The 23,852-nt window shown below is 37.5% G+C and overlaps 1 protein-coding gene across 15 annotated transcripts in view; it reads right to left on the reverse strand.

Annotated features, from left to right (window-relative positions):
* The window catches only part of RYR3 (ryanodine receptor 3), a 630,986-nt gene that overhangs the window by 109,532 nt on the left and 497,602 nt on the right, over positions 1 to 23,852 (reverse strand). For 9 of the 15 annotated variants that reach the window (XM_050954774.1, XM_050954769.1, XM_050954770.1 and 6 more), the window contains 7 exons: positions 20,715 to 20,802; positions 20,514 to 20,606; positions 11,430 to 11,600; positions 10,929 to 10,988; positions 4,534 to 4,665; positions 3,595 to 3,707; positions 373 to 472 (listed from right to left, as the gene is read on the reverse strand). In XM_050954774.1, coding sequence (XP_050810731.1) covers positions 373 to 472; positions 3,595 to 3,707; positions 4,534 to 4,665; positions 10,929 to 10,988; positions 11,430 to 11,600; positions 20,514 to 20,606; positions 20,715 to 20,802 — 757 coding nt within the window. The remainder of the gene's footprint in view (positions 1 to 372; positions 473 to 3,594; positions 3,708 to 4,533; positions 4,666 to 10,928; positions 10,989 to 11,429; positions 11,601 to 20,513; positions 20,607 to 20,714; positions 20,803 to 23,852) is intronic. The other 6 variants (XM_050954773.1, XM_050954771.1, XM_050954772.1 and 3 more) reach the window with 1 other exon arrangement.

Below are 23,852 nucleotides of genomic sequence, written 5' to 3' on the forward strand. Positions count from 1 at the left end.
TTGTTTGTTTTTCTTTTTATCATAGGTATAGTGCACTAAATGCACTGAGGCTAAAAACCATGTAAAATACCATGTACATAAGTTAAGACCAGAGGATTTATGTATACACACATAAAATGCTCACTGTTGGGGAATGTAGTATACAAATTATGCATTTCCTATTTCTTTTTGCAGTAATGAAATGATTATTTGGATAACCTCCTGTGCTTTATTGCCAGCATTGGTATCATTTAATAATTAAACCTCAAAGACTGACCAATCAGAATCCCTTAAAAAAATTGTACAAATTCATGTTTTATGACAACATCATATCATGGCTGGGAAAGGAATAAGTGCACGCATAAAGAAGAGGCTCTCCACAGGTTACATTACCGTTAACATGAGTATAAGCCTGTCATACTGAGTTTTTTCATGTACTTTTTCCAGCCAAACACGTTGAAAGGTGCTCAGGAAGAAAGTGCTAATTTTGTGTCTGAAGAAAAGCATATAGGTTTTCATTTAAGAATTAACAATAAAGACATATGTTGAATTCAGTAAAGAATTCTGCATTTGCAAGTTATGTTTGAATAACTGCCATGCACATTCTATTCTGCTGTATCTCTATGCATGTGTATATAAAAATAAAATAAAAAATATAAATAAAGTGCATTTCCTTAAACCATCAACTCTAAATATTTAAATATATTCATATGTCATAGAAAATATACTTATTACTTAGAAGGCACTTTTCATCTTCAGCACACTGTACAAACTATATCTAATTACCAAACAAAGAGCATAGAGAATTAGTATTTCCGAGTTTTGAAAATGTTCATTTTTTGAGAAACAAAAATATAAAAAAAATACAATTACTATTTACTTTGTATCTCAAGCCACTTCTAAGAACAGGAACAGGAAGCACCTAGAAATCTTAGAGGGAAAATTAAATAATCTCTTTATGATTTCTAGATGTACTATTTTAACAAGTAGCTGCACATCAAAGATGTTTTAAGTTCTGAAACAACATACTGATAATCTTAAAGACAAATGTTCCATTGAAGAAAATCAGGTTCAAATGTGAGATTAACATGAAAGAATATGGACCCCTACCCAGATTTCCAGATACTAATCAGAAGAAAGGGTCATAATACACTGGAATCTTTAGTATTTTCTAGGATGCTGGAAAGGCTGCTGCTTTTAACAACTTGCTGGCTTTGTGTGTCTAAAACTAATGTCTTACTATCAAATTGGGAATTTACTCTCATCCCAATATAATACAGAAACTAAACTGAGGAAAAACTCAGATATGAAGAGCTGCATGCAAAATTGTGGTTCCAAAGGGCTTCGTTGCACAGCACTTATTATTACTAATCATGTGCCACTTGACGAATTCCCTAGGTTTCAGAGATGTCTTAAAGCCACAATCAATTTAAATGATGGATAGATAGTTGTGTATGTATTTGTTACCATGACATGACAGCTTTATCTCACTGCCATAATGCTGTGAATTTTCTAGAACCTGTATGCTTTATTCTGCACACAGCAATTGAGAAATAAACCTACAGGCCTCACAATTTTTTTCCCTAGGATCTTGACTTTTTGGGGTGGATGTCAAAATTCTGAGTCACCAAAGCACAGTTTTATCAAAGGTCATCCCTAGAGATTGCAAGTGGTATTACTTGGCCAGATTCACCACTCACAACTAGTGAAAATCAGGAGTAACTTAATCATAAAAATGATGCAAGTCTGAAATGAATCAGGCCCAATATTTCTCGTACAGAGAGTACATTCAGCAAGTTATAGATAATAGATAATAAAAATGCAGAAGTTCACTTCATCCCCCATCTTCTGCATGAGCATTCACCAATATATCAAAAACTATGCAGGTGTGATTTTTTTCAGGGAAAAATAATATATCTCATTCTTTTTTTACTTAGATATTTCTTCTTTAAGAGGTTATAAGCATATCCCGGGATAAATAAACTAATTTATTAGACCAGAATACCCCCAAGAAGTACATCTTCTAAAATGTGCTCTCCTTTTCTCTATCCTCAGAACTTTGGAAAGGATTAGCCACCACTCTCAAACTAGTTACTTTGTTTTTACATTATATTTAAGTCTTCCCCATTCTCTTCCCTCTATGGACAACATGTTAGCTTTTTTCTAGCTAGAACTGTGTTAAAGGAAGATTCTCTAGTAAGATGCTACCATGGTTGTCTGGGAAGTGTAGGTAAGCTCTAAGAATACAAAACTCCATGTCGTTTTTAGAGCTGGGATGTTTCCTCTTCACTGTACAATAAACTGTTCATTGGTCTTAATGTGGTAAACCTAACTTCCTTTCCAAATTATAAGTGCAGTTACAAGGCTGCCAACATGGAGATATATTTTAATAATGCATTTTTTAGAGGTAGATGAAATGCATTTTATTAACCGTTCTGTGAACATTTTGTGAACAAAGCACATTGACTTTTAAAGATTTCTTTATTCTCGTAGGGAAGAAACAAACTTCATCCAGCACACACACTCACTGGTGAAACTGCATTTTATTAGCAGTGCAATGTTTCCCAACTTTGAGGGTAGTATCTCTTTGGAGGCCCTAAACTAGCCTGGGTGGAGGGCACAGAGCGAAGGAAAACCACTGTAGGAATGAAGAAAATTGCATGGTGGTGGATCTGTCCTTTCACCCCAACGCAAATGTGACCTTGCAGCTGTGGGAAAAGCAGTGGATAAGCCCTAGGAGGGCATGCACCTTCTGTCCCAGCCGCCACAGTGCTCTGAATGCAGCTGGACACAGGAGTAGCTCACATGTGCAGGGTCACAGGCTCAACCAGCAGTCCCTAAGCCCAAATTTCTCTGCTCTGTCACCACAGCTCTCATATAGGCTTTACAAATATACACAACCCACCCTCACATAGCTGAAATAACCCAATGCAAGCAGCATGAAGCCTTCATGTGGATGGAAACAGGCAGGTAAAAACACAGAACAAGACAGCTAAAAATGAAAAACAACAATTAAAAAAATGGAAGAAATTAGAAGAAGATGAGAATTAATTAAAAAAAGGAGACCAAACAAAGTCAGAAAAGGACAGAAGATAGAAAACAGACAGAAATAGATTAACAGATTGTGGCAACTGTAACAGGGCATGATGTGAGGGATATAAGGGTGGGCTGCACTAGATAAGGACTGGGAAAAGCTGAAATATGGTGTTTGTGAAGTAGTGTACTTTCTGTGGTGTTTTTCCCAGTAGGTAATTCAGCATAAAGCCCCTGATAGATCACCACAAGGAATGAATGACGTGGGAAAACCAGCTATTTAATGGATATTATCAACAGTCTCTCTATATAGAGATTGCTGGCACACGTACACATCCTTCTAAGCATGCCAAGGCACTAAGGGCTGATCTTTTAAAAAATAAGTTTAAATTCCTTTGGTTTTATTATTCTTATTAAAAATCAGAAAGCGACAGCATCTGCCAACTACAGAAGCTCTGCCAAAGCAACAAACTTTGCTAATGATTTCAAAGGCAGTGTGTGTATTAAGAAATTCCTGCTCTTCCTTGAAGCGCTTGCTCAACAGTAATCATTCACAAATAAATAAACCTTTAAAGTACCTACCTTGGCAGATTGTACAATGGTGCCATCCTGAAACAAGCGACAACGGCTCTTTTGCGTTGTTTTGACAAGAGTTTGTGCCAAACAGCTTTTTTTGATCTTAATGGTTGCTCGACCTATGGGAAAACACTTCCATCAGTATGTGCAGTACAAACGTTTCATATTCAGTTAAAATTCATTTGCATGACTGGCAAGTAAACTGATTAGTGGATATTACAAAAGCTTCCGTTCTTCTTAGAAATGTTGCTTTTCTAATAAAAATCACGTTTTTATAATTACTTAGGGCCATATACAGTTCTCAATTTACATATAAAACTCCCATTGGTGTCAACAAATCTTACATGTAGTTGAAGTGTAAAATTTCCAAAATGTGACCACTGTGAATAAATAAATTTGCAGGTACAGTCATGCATGTAAACAATTTTTTGCACTATTCCTTTTTCATGAAAATGATGGATTTTTTTTTTATGGGCAGAACGGAAATCAGGTTCAAATGAATTTTTATATTTAAGTTATATCATTTGAACATGCAAGAGTGTGCAGAAGTTGCTAATACAAGGTATTCCCATGTGTAGAAATGGAGAACAGGTGGAAGTCACTTTGAAAATATGTATATATTAAAAATTTACATGTATGCACACACATCGTCTTAAAATTACAAAAGCTGTGTGCTGAATTCCTGCCCTATTGCTTGGGGATTGCTTACAGAATTTTTCAAGGGCAAATAGAAATGTTATGATTGCTCTTCTAAGTAGAACTTTGAAACTTTAGCAGATGACACTTTGAATGTACAATATATAAAATTTAGTTTCAAGCAGAAACTATTGTTCAGTCGATACATTTGATGAAGCAATCTAAACATTATTTTACAGTATGTGCTCTCAAGAAAGAACCTCATGTTCTAATTTAAAGTAAGTACTTTATAGATGTAGTCCTTATCACCTGCTCCAGATGATAGACAGCTGCTGAGATTCTCTGCACCCGTTCTACTGTTTTCTCAGGATTAGTTGGCTCCTCGCTTTTCAAAATGTCCTTGTACAGGTTCAACTGCCATTTCACAGCTGGGTCATCAGACTATAATCAAGATATTTCATACTTTATTATACATTTCTCAAATAATAAATGAGTCTTTTTATGTTCCTTAATCTAAAACAAGCTAACTGAGGGTTTTTAAGCACAGTACATTAGTCCACATAAGAAGAAAATAATTCTAGTGTGCAATAGTGTGTCACACCCTAACTGGCCTGTATGGACCCGGCCAACACATAATACAACTTCCCTAATGCAAGTTACTACAGTTACCTTTCAAACAGTTCTACATTAACATGCACCAGGGACCTTTTAGAGAGCACCAGCAGGGTCCAAATGGGCCATTTAGTGCATAGAATATTAGTGTGCACCAGAATGTATACCTTTCTGGTGAGGATTAATGCACTGTGTAGACAAGCCCTACCTTAATATAATGAACACAACTACTACTACTGATTCACATGGATAAGAAATAGCTAGTCCCATTTCATTCTCGTCATTCAACTCATACCTCCCATTTTTCTTCATTATCTGTAAACATGGCACAAAAGTCCACAAACTACTAGGACAGCTGGACTTAAATTCTGTAAGAAGGCTCCATGGAAGCTCCTATAGAATTATGTATGAAAAAGAACAATACTCATAGTAGTGTGAACTGTGTGCTGTCTATTTTGATATTGAAATACATGTATTTTACATGGCACATATATTTTTTACTTTTCAGTTTTTCACAGATTTTTGTTTTGACAATGCAGAACAGCACTGCACAAGCTGCCATGGGGAAGCTGGGGTTTCAGTAGATCAGTAGGGCACAACTGGGGCTTTTGGTGCTTGGGGAAGTGTGGGAGGCATTCTGGTTTTGTGGAGTAAGAACATAAAATGGATGCTTTTGCTAGAATGACCAGTAGTAAAGTCGCTAAAGTTCAGCTTTAGGTTCTAAAATGAATACCTCCTGGAAAATAGCATGCTTTAAACCTCTTAGCTAGATCAGCTGGCTCTGAAGCCAGACCCAACTGGATGAATAATCAGCTAAATGAAGATACAGTAAGAGATAATGGAACACCACAAAGCAGGGAGGACAAAAGTACAAATGTTGATTGAAGTAGTAGTCAGGTAGTTGTTACAGGTAGTGAAAGGACTATATCTAATCCAGCTAAAAAACCGAATATGGTGCGAGGGAAACACTGAAATGCTTGTACATGAACACATGGAGTCTGGCCAATAAAATGGAGGAACTACAACTAGTGGTGCAGATGGTTTAAGCTGGATAGTAGAAGGATTACAGAAACGGTGGAATAGCACTCATGAGTCATACAGGTATTGAAAGGGATACTCTGGTTAGGAAAGGTAAGAATAAAGGTAAAGATGGTGGGATAGCACTGTACATCAATGAAATGATTAACTGTAAAGGAATAAGAAGTGATAGTATGAACAAAACAGAATCTGTTTGGGTCAAAATCACTTTGGGGCAGGATTGTAAAATTTTCTATTGGAATTGCATAAGGGTCTGCTATAGATCTCCAGGATCAGACTCAGATATGGATAGTGATCTCTTTAATATTATTAGAGAGATAAATATTATAAGGAATTGTGTAATAATGGGAGATGCTAGCTTCCCAGATATAGTTTGGAGAATAAACTACTACTAATACTGGCAGGGCCCAGTTATTCTTGGATAGATAGATGGCAGCTTTTTTCAACACATTGTCATCGAACCAAGAAGAGGTAATGCAAATTTAGACTTAGTTTTAGTCAAGTAGAGAGGACATCAGAACAAAACTGGTTGTAGAAAATAACCTCGGATTGAGTGATTATGAGATGATTCAGTTTAAATTAAATGGAAGTATAATCAAAACCAGATAGTCAACTATGATTTTTGATTTCAAAAGGCCTAGACTTTAGGAAATTAAGGGAATTAGTTAAAGGAGTCAATTGGACTGAAAAGCTCAAAGACTTAAATGTAAACGCTTGGAATCTCTTCATTTCAACTATACACAAACTATCTGAATTTTGCATCCCAAGCAAGGAAAAAAATTGTAGGGAAAAGCTCCAGTCCCAGCTGGATGAATGACTACTCCGAAAAAGTTATTCGGAGTAAGCAGAGAGCCTCTAGGCAATGGAAAAAGGAGTTGATCAACAAAAAAAAACATAACCCTAAATCTTGGAAGTTGAAAAATGTAGGAATAAAGTGAGAATTGATAAAAATCAAGTTGAATTAGTTCTTACCAAGAAAATTAAAATAAAATAATAAGAGAGTTTTTTTAGTTATATAAATAAAAAGAGACTAAGGAAGGATGAGGCTGGGCTGCTATGCAGTGTGTATGGGAAGGAAATTAAAGATGATGCAGATATGGCCCAAAAACTAAGTGAATACTTTATCCCAGTTTTCACAAAGGATAACAAGGAACATGTGCAAGAAGGCAGGACGGATGATGGAAACGTGTGTGGAAATGGAAATTACCACATCTGAGGTGGAAGAAAAACTTAATGTGCTCAAATCAGGGGGAACTGGATAATTTCCATCCAGAATGCTGAAAGAATTGGCATGTACGATTACAAGTCTGTTAGCAAGGATTTTTAATACATCTATTTATTTGGGAATTGTGCAATATGACTGGAGAATAGCTAATGTCGTGCCTATATTTAAGAATGGGGGGAGTGATCCCAGCTCTTCCCATCCCTGCTCCGCCCCAGGCCCCACCTCTTCCCGCAAAACCCTCTTGCCCCCCCACCCCACTTCTTCCCACCCAGTTCTGCCCCCTCCCCCAAGCATGGCTTGTCCCCACTCTTCCCCCTCCCCGCTGTGGAACAGCTAATCCACAGCAGATGTGAGGCGAGAGGGAGGGGCTGATCAGAGGGGCTGCTGATGGGTGGGAGGTGCTAGGGGGACGGGAGTGGGGAGCTTGGCTGCTGGTGGGTGTTAAGCACCTACTAAATTTTTTCTGTGTGTCCACCAGCCCTGGAGCACCCACGGAGTTAATGTTTATGCCTAGCGCTCACTTCTGGCTTATGTCCCTAAAAACTCATACCTCAGAGTTTCAGCCAGCCACCTGCAGGGGTAAGAAAGGAATACCCCACCGCCGCCCAATGTATTATGTATTGTTGTTTGTTTTTTTTTCATCTCCTTCCTCTGAAGCATCAGAGATGGCCATGGCTGGAGATGGGACATTAGACAGGGAGGGCCAAGTCTCTGAGGTGGCTCCAAGCATTATCTCTCTCAGGTGCCTGATGGTCTCGTTCTTGCTTACATGCTCAGTGTCTGATTGCCAGACATGGGATTGGGAAGGTATTTTCTCCCAGGTCTGATTGGTAGTGAGCTGGGTGTTTTTCGCCTTCCTCTGCATGTGGATGCAGCATTACCTGGATACATTTTATTTAATTATTTCCCTGCCATTGCAGGCAGGGCCAGCTCGACTGTTTTTGCCACCCCAAACAGCGCACCAAATTGCTGCCACGGACGGGTGCCGTTAGGGTGGCACGTACGTTTCCATGGCGGCGGCAATTCGGTGGCAGCTTGTCTCCAGCTGTGTCATAAACAGATAGCTAAGGGTTAATGTCTCTTTCACCTGGAAAGGGGTAACAAACAACACTTGACCAGAGGACCAATCAGGAAACAAGACTTTTTCAAATTTGGGTGGAGGGAAGTTTTGGGTGTGAGTCCTTTGTTCTTGGTCTGTTCTTTTTCTGGGCTCTGAAAGTGACCACAGGAATCTCCAGGCTTTCTAATCTTCTGTTTCCAAGTTGTAAGTACAAGGATAGTAAGACAATAGGTTTATATTGTTTTTTTGTATTTACATGTGTGTAGTTGCTGGAATGTGTTAAATTGTATTCTTTTTGGATAAGGCTGTTTATTCATTTTTTCTTTTAAGCAATTGGCCCTGTATATTGTCACCTTAATACAGAGACCATTTTGTGTCTTTTTCTTTCTTTTTATATAAAGCTTTCTTTTTAAGACCTGCTGGATTTTTTTTTTAGTGGGGGCTCAAGGGGATTGAGTCTGCAGCTCACCGGGGAATTGGTGGGAGGAAGAAGACAGGGGGGAAGAGAGAATCTCTTTGTATTAGATTTACTAAGCCTGAATTTGCATAACCTCTGGGTGAGGGGAGAGAAATATTTGATTTCTCAGTGTGGTGTTTCAAGGACTTGAAGCAGGGGATCTCCTAGAGTACCCAGGGCGGGGAAATCTGGGAGGAGGTAAAGAGGGAGAAGGGAAGTGGGTTATTTCCCTTTGTGGTGAGACTCAGGGCATCTGAGTCTTGGGGTTCCCCAGGGAAGGTTTTGGGGAGACCAGAGTGAGCCAGACACTGGAATTCTGGCTGGTGGCAGCAATATCAGATCCAATCTGGTAATTAAGTTTGGAGGTTTCATGCTAGCTTCTCATGTTCTGAACTCTAAGGTTCAGATCTGAGTAGGAGAGTTATGACAAGCTGGAAGACAGAAGCTGCGCCTGCTGCAGACAGCTGAACATAACTGCTAATATGCTAATGGCACAGGGACTGCCCCTGCCATCCACAGCAGCAAGTCAGCATGCTGCTTGGGGGCAAAAACACATGGACTGCCACCCCTTGCAGATTGCCGTCCCAAGCACCTGCTTGGAATGCTGGTGCCTGGAGCAGGCCCTGATTGCAGGAGTCATGGGACTGTTCAGCTCGGACAAGAGACAACTGAGGAGGTATATGATAGAGGTCTATAAATCATGAATGGTGTGGAGAACGTGAATTTACTCCTTCACACAACACAAGAACCAGGGGTCACCCAATGAAATCACTAGGCAACTGGTTTAAAAAGATAAGGTGGTACTTCACACAACACACAGTCAATCTGTGGAACTCATTGCCAGTGGATGTTGTGAAGGCCAAAAGTATAACTGGGTTCAAAAAAAGAATTAGATAGATTCATGGAGAATAGGTCTATCAATGGCTATTAGCCAAGATGGGCAGGGATGCAACTCCATGCTCTGCGTGTCCCTAAACTTCTGACTGCCAGAAGCTGGGACTGGATGACAGGGCTTGGATCACTTGATAAACTGCCCTGTCCTGTTCACTCCCTCTGAAGCATCTGGGATCAGCCACTTTCAGAAGACAGGGCACTCGGCTAGATGGACCATTGGTCTGATCCAGTATGACCATTCTCATGTTCTTATGCCCATTTAGTCCCTCCTATTCTCTGCCTGTGACAAACAATAGTCTAATCTCTGGTAGGCTGTAATACTTCAGTCTAATTTTGGTTGTTGGGGTTAGTGGGTGGATGCTAAATGGTGTTGGTGGCCTGGGATACACAGGAGGTCAGACAAGATAATCTGATGGTACCTTCTGGCCTTAAACTTTATGACTCTCAAAGCTACTCTTTCAGGCTGTTTACAGACAAGCAAACATAAATGCATCAGTTTACACTTTCATGTAGAATATTTTCTTTGAAACAATACAGCTACAAATACTGGCCTGCATTTTTAAAAGTGATTTTGGGTGCCCAATTTGAGATACCTTAAAGGGGGCTGATAATTCCCAAGTGCTGAGCACTTGTTCTTTTAAAGTTTCTTACTTTTAGTACATGAAATCAGGAGTCACTTTTGAAAATGCAGGCTGCCACTGATTTAGAAAATGAAAATTTAGTTTTTAGAGCAAAATTTTGTGACACAACATGGGTTTTGTACCCAGGGCCTGATCCAGAGCCCAATGAAGTCAATTGAAAGAGTCTCATTAACTTCAACAGCTTTTAGCCGAGAACCTAATTATGAGGATTTATGTAATACTTGAGACCCTGTTTTGGTACCATCCTTGTCCATGACCTCTTTCAGGGAGAGTGTTTAAACCAATTTAAGTATCAAGTTACTTAAGCAGTGTAAACTTTACTAAGCTTTTAAAAAGTCTAAACTAGTTAATTTAATCTAAGGCTTTAGATAAAAAAATGGATAATCTGATTAAAATTAAGGACATAGTTCAATATAAAGTGGAAAAGTATTCAAAGAAAGATAATTTGGGATGGGGCAGAGGAGAGTCAAGTTAAAAACGGAAATAATTTTGTTTTCATTAACACCAAAAACGAGATGATTTTAAACAATAATAGCTTTAAATCTAACAAACTGATTTTCTTCAAACATGTTGTGTTTTATAGAACTTATTGAATCCTAAAAGCCAAGCAAAGCTGAAAAAAAAGTGATTTGGTAGAAGAAAATTGGACAGAAATGATTTTTAAAATTTTCATTATGGAAATAGGAGTGAACATGACATGCAAGTGCAAAACCCATATTTAAAAACGTTAGCCTACACTAATTATATCTCATTTTAAAAAGTTTTTTTTAATATTACCTTTTCCTGCAAATGCAAATTGTTACGTAAATGTTCTTTGACTTCTTCATCTGTGTCCCTCTGTGGAAAGACATAAATGTGTTTTATTTCTGTTTGAGATTTATCTTATAAAAACTTCTGTATGAGATAAATCCAGAATATAGAACAGATATTAATTCAGACACTGCAACAGAACACATTGGTTTTTTAATTACATAAATTGTTGGGAAGAATATTTGGGGTCAATGTCCAAAAAAGAACTATTTTAATTGTGGCCATAAACCATAGTCCTAAAAGTACACATATGTAGAAGGTTAGGAGAAACTATGTGGGAAAATTGGAAATGGTTTGTATGCCTCCACACATTTTATGCCCTGCAAATCTGTATTTTGCAGGTATAATTACTCTATCACACACTGACAGAATTAATTTGCAACAAATATTTAGGCATTTATGTTTCAAAGTCTGGTTTTTAAAGTTCAGTTTTACTATTTTGAAAATTATTGTAAAATGTAGACTTACATGACTGTATCTAATCTTAGCCAAAGAAATCAGCTCTTGATCTCCAGGAGTGCACATATTCAAACCAATAGGAAGCATCTTTTTAAGTGCAGCTACAATCAAGGACGTCTGTATTGAATACAAATCCCCTCTACGCTTCAATTTCTTTCGCTCTTGGTCTTGTCCTCCAGACTAGAAGTAAAAGATCCGTAGGTAACTGATTACACACAGGTATACTCTCCTTACACACAAAATGATTCCTCATTCTTCATGGTCCAACCAAGCTATAGTAACTGACATAGCTATATTTTGAATAGTTAGAAGTAGTAAAATAAAAGAGAACTGTATGGTTTATGTGGAAAATGTAAAAAAAAAAAACAAAAAAACAACTTCTTGCTATGCAATAATGTGATAGTAATGCTCATTATTTTCATAATACTAACCTAGTTTTGTATGTATGTACATACATTTAACTATTAACATCTGGGTCTTATACACATCTTGAATCAGACAGGCACATGTAACTAAAAACTGATTCATAATTATAATAGACTGCTTGTTTGCATTTTTAAAGAGACAATTCAATTCCCATTGCTTAAGTTTTTATAAAGGATTATTCCAGACAAGATTTTCCAAGGTCTTAGTCCTACATACATGGATGGGGCTAATCTGCATTGCTGCTGCCTGAGAAAGATTAAAAACTAAAAGGCACAGAATTCAATTCACCCAAACAGTAAGGAAGTGGTGTAGCTGTAAAACTGGTTTGTGTTGGCTGGGTTGTAGTGTAAGCAATTCTGTAATGACATCAAACTAAACTATCAGCAGCTTTGGTCACCGAAGGTACTAGAGAAAGGTTGTCCTAGGAAAGAGAAGTGAACACAATAGAATAACATTTGATCTGTCTAACCACATTAAACAATGTGAAATTTTATTTAAAATAAAATATTAAAATAGCATTTCTTCCTTGGATTTAAGATAACAAATCAAAGCTCTTAGCAATAGCATTGTTTATCATAAAACAGACCAATACGGTTAATGAACTTATGGTAAACAACGACAAACACCACCACAACATAAATGGCCCAATCCTGAGTTCCAAATCTAGACTAAACTCGCATTGAACTCAAGGGGAATTTTGCCGGAGATTAGAGCTCAAGATTGAACCTTCAGCATATGAAAAACTACAAAGAGCAGATGCTTGCATTTAACCCTCCACATCCTCTTCCCTCCGTAAATGAAATGCTAATGCCTATTGTGTTCATATTATACTGTACAGTTACATGTAAGGATACAGTACAGGCCATTAAAATACATCATTTGGCAGTTATTATCATGGTTACCATAGATATAATCTACTATACGAATAAGAGGAAAATGGTAGTAATCTATATTCCACGCTGTAGTAAATTTTGGCCAATTCCTGTCTTTCAAATGGAGACCACTGTATATGTACGCAGCGTTACTTAGGCGAAGTGTTTAGCAATTCAGAGGGAACACAAAGTGGATGTGGTTGCCTTTCTTAAGGAACTAGCAGTTGCAAGAGATTATTTTGCCTTAAAGCTTTGCTTTTGGAAGTGCCTTAGAAAAAGTTTTCTATAGTAGCGTTGATTTAATGGCACTGCATTTACAATGACATTATTTATACTCTACTTTGATAGCAGACAAACAAATGCCACAATGTATCACTGGGACCCAGTGGCGTCACTATGCCTCTTACGTATGAGAGGCAGCTTAAGAAGAGGAAGCCATACTTTTTTTCTCACCTCTATTCTTGGGAGGGATATTTTTCCCATAAAAGTTTCTTTATTTTCAATTGTAATTGAGACTGGAAGGTGTGTGAGAGTAATAAATGCACTTAAAATCAATACATTTGAAAATGATGAAGAGGTGACCCATTCTGCCTTTGCCACCATACTTCTGCCTTCCTAAAGTGGCACTGTAGGCAACATTATTTCCTGCTGGTAAATATGCAAGTAGAACTAGGCAGAGAAATTTCAACTATTGGTGACAACAAAACAATGCCTCCGTCTACAGTGATAGATATCTACATAAATAAAACAATGTCTTCACTAGATATGTGTGAGACACGACAAATTGGGTATAGTTTGTCCAAATTGTTTGCAATGATAAAAGGAATTTTTTTCTGTCACTTCTGGGGTGAAATACACCAGCTGTTTAGCAGCACAGGTGGACAATTAACTGTTAACTGCTTAAGGCCTAAAGGCTGCTGATGCTAATGGAAACATGTCCATAGATGTCAATGGGAGAAGGACTGGCCAACAGAACTGAAAGAACTGCAAATATAATTATGATGCAAAGGGAATTCATGCAGGCAGAATATAACTGCCAAAGCTGGCCAGGACATTTGCATTGACATTCATAATTCTTTCAAAATTGTCAGGCTTTTTTTCCCTGGAGGCCGCTCATACCAGTGCTGATAAAGCCCATGCCTATTTACTTGGCAAGGTCTGACAGTATTATTGTTATTGTTAAATATTTATTTATTATCTGTATTATTAGTGCCTAGGAGCTCCAGCCTGAGGTCAGATAGTATAAACTACAACTTCACTTCAGAAATGTCATTTGAAAAATGGAAAGGAAGATGAACTAAGCATACATCACTGGGGAATAGGAAATCTCTGAATAGAATAGGTAGGGAAAAAGTGGGTGTGGTCCAAGCACCCATCCAGCCACACAATAAGAAGGTGTATTTTTAAAAATGTTTGAGGAGGACTGAATTTACTACATTTCATGCAATCCTGCCAAGCATCACGGGTAGGGAGTGCAATGGAGGTTACTCTGGTACAATATTTTACCCTTATATTTGACTTAGAAAGTCACAAACCAAACATGATATGTTTCTTTGGGTATACTTAGGAAGTGCTCTCCTGATGAGTGATTCAACATATTAAACAAGGTAACAGAAGGCAGAAGGCAGCAGAAGTAGAATGTAATTAATAAGTAGTGTAATGGACTAAATTTTTACATCGAAGGAGCATCTGGGCCTGTTAAGAGGGGGAAATCTGGTGGGCTAATCAAATATGGCCAGTTCTGCAATAAGGAAATTTATCAGGAGTGGAGCCTGTGCCTTCCCTTTGTGACGCCACTGCTATGATCAATGGAAAGAATGCTTAGAGCCTGTCCATCTCTAAAACGAAAACATAAAGACACATCATGCATTTTGACCTGTACCTTCACTTGCATGGCCTGTGTGAAAGAAAAATACAAGGAAAAAAGTAAGTAAAACAGATGAAATGAAGAAAGTTTTACAAGTTAGTAATAAACAGTCTACAGCATCAGAAAAGTAACTAAAACAAGTCTGTAGCTAGAACAACATGAGGCTATGCGTGTATAGTTAAGGTGGTCTTAGTGAAGTAATGATTTATTACTCATCTTAATTCCTACCAAATAATCTATCTTTTAAATTTATCAGTTGCTATTTCTCAAACGCATGGCATACTGAATAGTTCCAGTAACTGCTGTATCAGATGTGGATACATCCAATAAGTCACAGCATCCATATACTAAATTCTAGGTTTCCCTAATTTAATATAGGAGGAGTGACTTTGGACTCTGGACACTCCAGCAGTGAAGAATATTTCAATCATCAGCAGTATAATTTTCCTTTTATTATTATTATTAAATCAAAACTTGATTGTAACAAAATTATTCTTATGATAAAAGTGAAAAACAAACCTCACAGTAAATATTCAACCAGATATAGGATTTTATTTATTAAAGTAGTATTCTTATTTTATAACAAGAAATTCCAATTTCTTATACAGTGTTACAGAGTGCAAAAGTCATGCCTCATATCTCTTAATTGTACCTCTTAATGAGAAATAGCATTCATTTCAGACTCAAATTTCCCTCTCTCACATACACATTTAGTTATTTAAAATCTCTGTTTAAGCATAAAAATTGACACCAGGATTTTATGTATAGAGGAAATTATTTGTTGCCCAAAGTCATATCAGGATGCCATGCAAAATTAACATAACATAAATATAAACTATTCATAATTAGTATTAAACACCCATTCCCACCCATCAACAAACTAATTTAATCAACAGTCAACTGAGGAGTGTTCCTTAGCATGTGAAAATAATGTAATAGAGAACTTTGTCCAGGTTTAAGAAAAGTACTTCACATTAATTTAAGCATCCTCCCTCAATAATTTTTGGCTATCTATGTGTTCTTGTGACACTTTAAGAAGCACAGAGTCTCTCATTTTGGGCCCTGAAGGACTGAGGCTTAGCTATGATTATACATGTCTTTTTTCCTTACACATGAAATAGTGGGAAACATATTATCATTTCTACAACTCTGAACAACTACAGTAAATTAACCCTTTCAGGTCTTGAACACCTTACTCTGGCAAATGGGAATATCTTCAATGGGAATTTTACCTGAATAAGGCCTTTATACGCTTTGCAGACATGGCATAGTAGACATACGATAAATGGTAAGTAAACCAGTGAGGTTAATCCCATTTCATTCATTAGGGATAACTATTACAGTAATCTACTCATGATTTATTTCACACTGCCAAACAACAAAATAATTAATGGAAACATAGGCTCAGAAGCTGAGTAGATTCAAGGAGATGAAGTACTAAACAGCATGAAATTCAAGACTAAATATAAGACTTCTAAACAGCGTGTATAGTAGAAATAGAACCGAACAAAAAATCTGGATCCAGCCACTCCTGAAATTTAGGGTGCATAATAATACAAACCTGGATTCCATGACTGCCTCAGACCTCTACAAAGGACCTATCAAAACACTTTTAAAAAATCAAGATGCAAGTTTTATAATGTGGGCCCATCAGATATGACTTCAGTAGGAGCTGCAGGTACTTAGCAACCTTGAAAATTCAGCTACTTACTAAGGTACCTATATATGGACTTAGACACATAAACTTTAGGCACCACAGCTTGCAAATTTGCTTCTATCCATATTATGCACATATGCATATATTATATACATGCACAGGTGTTATGTGTGGGAATTTATATAGATCATGTGTAAAACATGAGATGGAAAACTTATATCTTTATAAAATCTGCTACATTATCAACAAGTCTAAGGACTGGAAAACTAAAACTTTAGTGGAGTGAAATAAGTTTAAATATTTAACACTTTCTCTACCACAAATCTGTTATTTCAATGCAGTCCAAGTAACCAGTCTTTCTCACACTTGAATATTCTCTAACTTACCATTCCCCTCCGAGCAATCTGCTGCCATTTTTTCAGAAAAGAAAAATTAAAAAACTTGCTCAGCTTTAAATACATTTATCTTAATAAAGATTAACAAACAAGTATTGCATCATCTGAATATACTCAACTTTTGGGTTTCGTATAGCCATCTGTTAGAAACTGTAGATATTAAAACTTTATCCACTACATAGTCTTTCTTTCTTCAGACAGTAAAAAGATACATACATATATATCTCCCCTCCCAATTTTTTCTATTTTATATAAATATACATTACACATAAGTATCATCACATATATTATAGATACTGCCCAGAACGCTGGTTTCATTTAAAAAGAGTACAGAATAGAGTTCAGAAATGGGGGGAAGGAGAATTAAGCCACTTTTGTGTTCCCCTGCTTATTGATTGACTATGCACCAGGCCAAGCCCTGGAATAATTTAGGGGAGCATGACGGCTGCTCTATCTTGCACTGGTTAGTAATAGCTTAAGGTGCCAAAGCAGCAGGTGGAAGATCTCTGAGGCACAGAGAAACCCCAGCCACACCCATTCTTATCCCAACCCTGTCCTGCACATCAACAGTCAGGAAGTGAGCTGGTGTAGGAACGTATACACTAGCTCCATACCAACAGAGGACCAGCTGCTCTGACATTAAGTCCAGCATCTGCTAATAGCATGGTATGAAACAGTCACATCACAGGAGACAATTTGGGCCAATATATCTAACATTTATATTAATAATATTTACTCTTTGTACACATACACTTATTTATACATTACGATTAATAAATAGTAGATCTAAATTCCAGCACTAAACACAATATGATGAATGATGACACAATAAGGAAGTGGAAAGTTTTGAGCTCCTTGATATCAAAATACTGGTTACATGTTAAAATGAGCAGCATTATGAAAAGGAAGTCCTGCTATATAATTTACTCTACTGTTTAGTTATCAACAAGAAGAAGAAAATGGCAAACCTTCTAACACAACCAACAAAATTTCAAAACTGATGGAATTTATAATTTCTCCACATTTAAAAATATTTACATCAGTTTCCTATTACAATGTTCACTTATTTTAGTAACAGTACTGAATACATACGAAGTGTGTTAAGAATCATTGTTCATTTCCACTTCTCCTGAATGATATGTTAAAAACACTTAAAATGGTGCTGCACCTGTATCACATCATGATATTTTACTCATCATAAAACAAATGCCTACCTACAGGAATGAATTGCTCTGCTATCACTCCTGCAAATATGGTACCATATAAATAAAATATTTAACCCTGAACAGTATAAACCATTATTTATATTCAGATATTTGCAATAACCATTCACAACCCACAGAAACACTATACTCGCATATCTACTTATATTTTTTGATGGAAAGATTCACTGTCACACCTATATATACAAACATGCATACATCTGAGCTTGTGTTCAAATTTACATATAAATTATATATATTTTATATAAAAATAAATGAGAGATGGGCAAAACTTTAATCCCAAATCCAAACCTCTACTCATTCTGTGTGGCTATTTATTTGGTTTTGAATTCCTATGATTTTGATCCTGGACTGGAGCCAGCAACAGGTAGTATATATTTTCTGTTTTGCAATTCAGATGTGGCTGAAATTCCCTGAGAAGAACAGTTCTTATGACATTTCCCCTATTCCAGATAGAAGACATTTCATATCATTTCAGTCTTTTGGGATAAAATATCACAGGAACAGTTTAAAGCACTTTGGCAACACCAAAACTAGAGCCTTAATTTGGCTTTAAAACAAAGCCCCAAATCCAATTCTAAACCTAATCTGGAGTGAATGCAGCCCCAATTTTTGACTCCTCAGCTTATTTCTAATATGTATTTTATATAAAAATTTATACACGATATATAAATATAATGTATATAGTATGTGTGTGTATGTCTGTCTATCTCTCCAGCCACACACTTTCCCCTCACACGTATGTGGTGATAGCCATGTGATAAACTGCTGAACAGTGTGATAAACTGCATTTACTATGCACTTCTTCCTACCTCACCTACACTGTGATGATTAATTCATCTTCCCATACAGGATTAGTAGCTGCTTTTTAATAAACAGACAAACACAAATCAGCTTCCTACAAAAATGTTTAATTCTTTCCTCCAAATGTAGAAATTCCTCTCTAAATGATACTGGCCTGAGGCCTAGGATGGACACTTTTTAGTCAGGAACAAGTAAGAAGTCTTGACAGTCCAAACTTTTCATTGGAGGACACAATTTAGTTTTAGTCCTAGTAGGTCCCAAAATGCTGCAGTTTAAATTTATGACATTTTTATGTTTCAGAAAGAAATTACATGGTAATTTACTTTCTGTCTCTTTGTGTCCTCTGACGTTAGACTATCTTAGTTATCATAAGTCCATGTGGAAAGATATTAAAAACAGTCCTGAGACACTTTCTCAAGAGTACTCAGAACTGTAAGTCACCATGTGTTACCCCTCTGCCTCCCCAAGCACTCTCTGAATCTATAAAAGGTGGATTTCCTAGCCATGTGGATTGAGGACAATGAGAACTGACTGCATTGTAATCTGTTAAATTTTAGGTACTAGAAAGTGTATTTTATTTTTGTTTTTATTTCTAACCACTTTCTGTTTCTATTACCCTTGCTTACCATCACTTAAATATCTTTTCTTTATTAATAAACTTATTTTTCCTTTGACCATACAATCACTTTAGTTCTGTGTATTAAAGTGTGGATCCTCAGCTAAACTAACATTCTGGTGTGTGCATGGAGACAGCGGCGTTGGTAATTTCTGTGAGTGTCCAGTGTTAGCAACTAGATACTGCAAAGGAACACTCTTTCAGGGGATTTGGGAACTGGAATTCACTGAATGTTACCAGCAAGACAAGGTTGAGACTGGCACAGTCTCAAGGTATTTGATGTTAAGGCAGCTAGTCTGGTGTGGCAGGGCACTGACACACAATCTAATTTCCACCAAAGCTGTCTCTTGCTGAGACAGAGGGGTAAACACAATGGTTTATGCTTCTGATCACCCTGCAAAAGCATCACAAGCTCACATATATTTTTAAAACCTCTCTAGAACATTTTAAAAGAGGTTTTCTGTAGATCTGTGACATATATAAAATACAGTGTGGTGTTTTGTGATTTGAAGGTTTCATCAACACTTGTCTGGAATTAACCTGTGCAATTCACTTATGGGTTTGCTGTTGAGTACTGAGACCATCCTCAGCTCATGCCAATGAAACATTTAAGCCACTCTACCATACGTTTTCTCCATCACATGTATATCAAAATATATTTTGCAGGCATCACCTTGGTATCTGGGCATGTTACAAAAATGAATAAAGCAGAGATGAATGCTGTCAGTAATAAGCAACAAAGTGATATATAACATATATACTGTATCTATACAAAACAGATATATGCAGAGGATGACCCCATCCTGCTCGGTTTACAGTAAATGGCAAAATACCTACTGATTTCAGGGGAGAGAAATCAGGCTATAAATGTTTCCCTGCATAATTTTCACACAATACTGAACTTGTAATACACTAAAAAGGCCACATTGCTGCTTTTAAGATAAACATCCTTTTGTACATGTAATCTTTCTCATGCTTTTTGCAAATGTATTTAATCGGTTTCCTTCCACGCTTATTCAGCAAACATTTAATCATAAAATGTGATAAGTATAACTAGTTTCTGCACAGAAAGTTTCTTCATATTTATCATAAAAAAGCAACTGCATTTTTGTGTGCTCTATCAGCAGAGAAGCAGTAATTTGGTTGTATTTTCAGAGCTATTCTGACTAAATATAAAACAAAGTGAAAAATATGATTCTGGTTTAACTGATCTTAACATTTTTATTAACTTACTTTAGACATCTTGCTCTTGCTGTCTCCTGTTAAAAATGCCAAATTGTTGATTTCATTCTGAATCACAAAATTTTGTTCTTCTCTCTTGAAGTTCTAAAACAAAAATCACTCAGAAGTTGAAGTCATGAAGATTGTATATATAACTGTGGTGCACACAAATACAAAACACTGGAAGATAAGAAATGAGAAATAGCATCTTACATGTGATTTACACCATAAGATAAAAACCTCAGCTACCATTTGGAAGAGTTCATCAGAATCTGCATCTGGTTTCTTGAGCCAATTTGCTCTGAAAATAAAAACAAGGGATGTTTACAATAAGAATTAACTCCACATAAATATTATTAAGGTATTTGACTAAGTGGTTGTGTTTGGGTTGCTAACTTTAAAATGAAGTGAAGTGGCACTCAAACTTTCTAAGTGCTAATGCAGCTTCTCTTTATGTCTATCATGAATCACTGTTCCCTCAGAGTGTACAGGGTTCATTCAACTCTAGAAAAAACCTCTGACTGCACTGGAAGTTGGTTCATGGCCTAAATGATCATGTGCTTTACAAACTGCATGCAAATCACTCATTACAACTAAAGAGAAGTTGAGTATTTCTGATGTAAGCTTTAGGTGTTTTGTTTAAAATAGCTACACAGACTTTACATTCACATAACCTGCCCTGATCATCTTTGCAGCTGATTGGGTACACTGGCTCACGATATTTACTTGTTCCCAATCAAAACATCATGCACTGAGTTAAAGATATTTCAAAATCTTTTTCTTCTGTGTACTTTCTTATTTAGACCATTCTCTATTTTTCACCAAAGGTTCTACAAGAAGATTCTGGATCTTCCTATGCCAAAACTGGCACTGCAGAAGGAGATCATTTTCAATGCTCTAAAGAAAATTTTTAGTACAAAAGATCAATAAAGAATAGCAATTTCCTTTAGTGCTAGGGTTTTGAAAGTGTCTACATAAGAAGACACTGTTTGGTTCATAGATTAATAGGGCTGGGTCTACATGTAAAATTTGGGTCAACCTAGCTACATTGCTTGGGACTGAAAAATCTGTTTGACATAGTTAGGTTGTCCTAATCCCCACTGTAGATGCAGCTAGATCGATGGAAGAATTCCACCTATCAATGTGGGAAGCATTTACACTACAGCACTACAGTGGCACAGCTATAGTGCTGTAGACAGAAGGGACCAAGATCAGAAGGGACCATTTTGATAATCTAGTCCACGGGTGGGCAACCTATGGCACGCGTGCCGAAGGCAGCACGTGAGCTGATTTTCAGTGGCACTCACACTGCCTGGGTCCTGGCCATCACTCCGGGGGGCTCTGTATTTCAATTTAATTTTAAATGAAGATTCTTAAACATTTTAAAAACCTTATTTACTTTACATACAATTGTTTAGTAATATATTATAAACTTATAGAAAGAGACCTTCTAAAAATGTTAAAATGTATTACAGGCACGCGAAACCTTAAATTAGAGTGAATAAATGAAGACTCAGCACACCACTTCTGAAAGGTTGCCAACCTCTGATCTAGTCTCACTGCCTATATAACACAGGCCATAGAACTGCTCCAGTTCAATCAATCTTTGTTTAAAAATTGCCAGAGATGGAGAATGGTTGGGAGCCTATATGTCTCTATTACCACTGTGGACTGCCCTAGGAGAAACCACAGACAATAATAAACAAAAGAAAAGTTTATTCTCTGCACTAGAAATAAGTCAGCACAAAAATAATTCATGCCTGAGGTTTATGACTAATATCTTGGAAGTATTCTTTCAGAATATTTCTTTCAGAGGATAACTCCCAGGAAGCCAAATTATCCCTCGGTTTCAAGCATGCAACTCCTCCAAGGGCAGAATTTCACCTTCTGGACTTCCAATCTCAATTTTGTTTTTGGGTTTTAGTTTGCATAAGTGCTGACTGTGCAAATGCAACTGCTTTCCAGGAATTAATTTTTCAGTAGGTCCCTTTTCTAGGGACAACAGTAATATAGCCAGGGGTGGTAGCACTACCTATTAATAAGGTTGCCTAACCCTTCCCATTATTAGACTTTGTTTTCAGTTGCTTATAATTTTGCCAAACTTTAACAGTTCAGGCTGCAATTTTCTATGCTGGGTGTCTGTCTCAGGCTGATTTTTTTTTTTGCCAAGACAAAAATTTCAGACAAAACAGTTCCAGCCATTTCTGAGAATGAAGTTAAGGGAAAATATGTTATTTTGTCCATGTAAAAAAAATCTGGTGATTTTTGCTTTGAATAAATCTAATCCCAAATTTTGGAACAGGGATTTGAAAATTGGCAGGGATGAAAATTCAACCAAATTTGACCAAGTTATAAATCTCTGAAAAATCAGTTTGCACATGCTCAGTAAATACTTATTTCACATTAGCAGTTAAAATCACAGAAGATTAATCTGCAATGGGTTTGATCAAGCTTCTCACTGCCTTTAGTGCTGACCAGACTGTGCATGCACCCTCCCTACAAAACAGTTCAGCATGCTGCATCTCCTCACAGCCCTGTGTGTTGACCAGACTGTGCACACATCACCTCAGAGAGTAGCCGAGGATTCTCCAGCACAGAGATACAGGGGCAAAGCCAGACTTCCCTTGTAATGACTGCTTCTAGCTGCACTGGGCTGGGCTGGGGCTGAACACTGGAACAGAGAGCAGGGAGCCTGTCTCTCTTGTGCTCTTGACCCACCTGCTGGAATTCAGGGAGTGATTTGAATGCAAAGGGGACAAAAGATGGACAAAGCAGAGAGGAAAAAGACTAGGATGGGACTAGAAATCTAGTGAGGCTGGGACTGGCGATGTGGGCAAGAGAAATTGTGATTGGAAATGGCTGGCAAGAACACTTGGACTCACTGGTGAAGAAGGGGTGGCTAGGACTGGGAGGGCAGGGAGTGGAGTCTGCAATAGGGAACTGTGAAGGGGCAAAGGAGGTTGGAACTGGTTGGACAAGCAGAATAGGATAAAGTCAGGGAGAGACTGGGACTGAACAACAGTGAAAGAAACTGGGGATGGGGGCAGACAAGGAGAAATGACAGGGAGCCAGTTGGCTGTGGGGGACAACACTGAGATCAGACAAGAACCATGGTGGAGGAGGAGAATAAGACCGGCTGGATAAGGACACTTGGACTAGGAACCAGTGTGGGGATGCAGGCAGAGATGGAGGAGAGGCAGATCTGACAAGGAGCTGGGGTGCGGGAGAAAACAGAGTCTAGCTCGGCAAAGACACTAGGAAAAGAAGTGGGAGAGGAGGTGCGCGGGGTGTAGATGGGATGAAAAGCCCAGAGAATAAGCATGTGACTGGGAGCCAGTGAGAGGAAGGGGG

This window comes from Gopherus flavomarginatus, chromosome 5, assembly GCF_025201925.1.
Source record: "Gopherus flavomarginatus isolate rGopFla2 chromosome 5, rGopFla2.mat.asm, whole genome shotgun sequence".
Lineage (NCBI taxonomy): Eukaryota > Metazoa > Chordata > Testudines > Testudinidae > Gopherus > Gopherus flavomarginatus.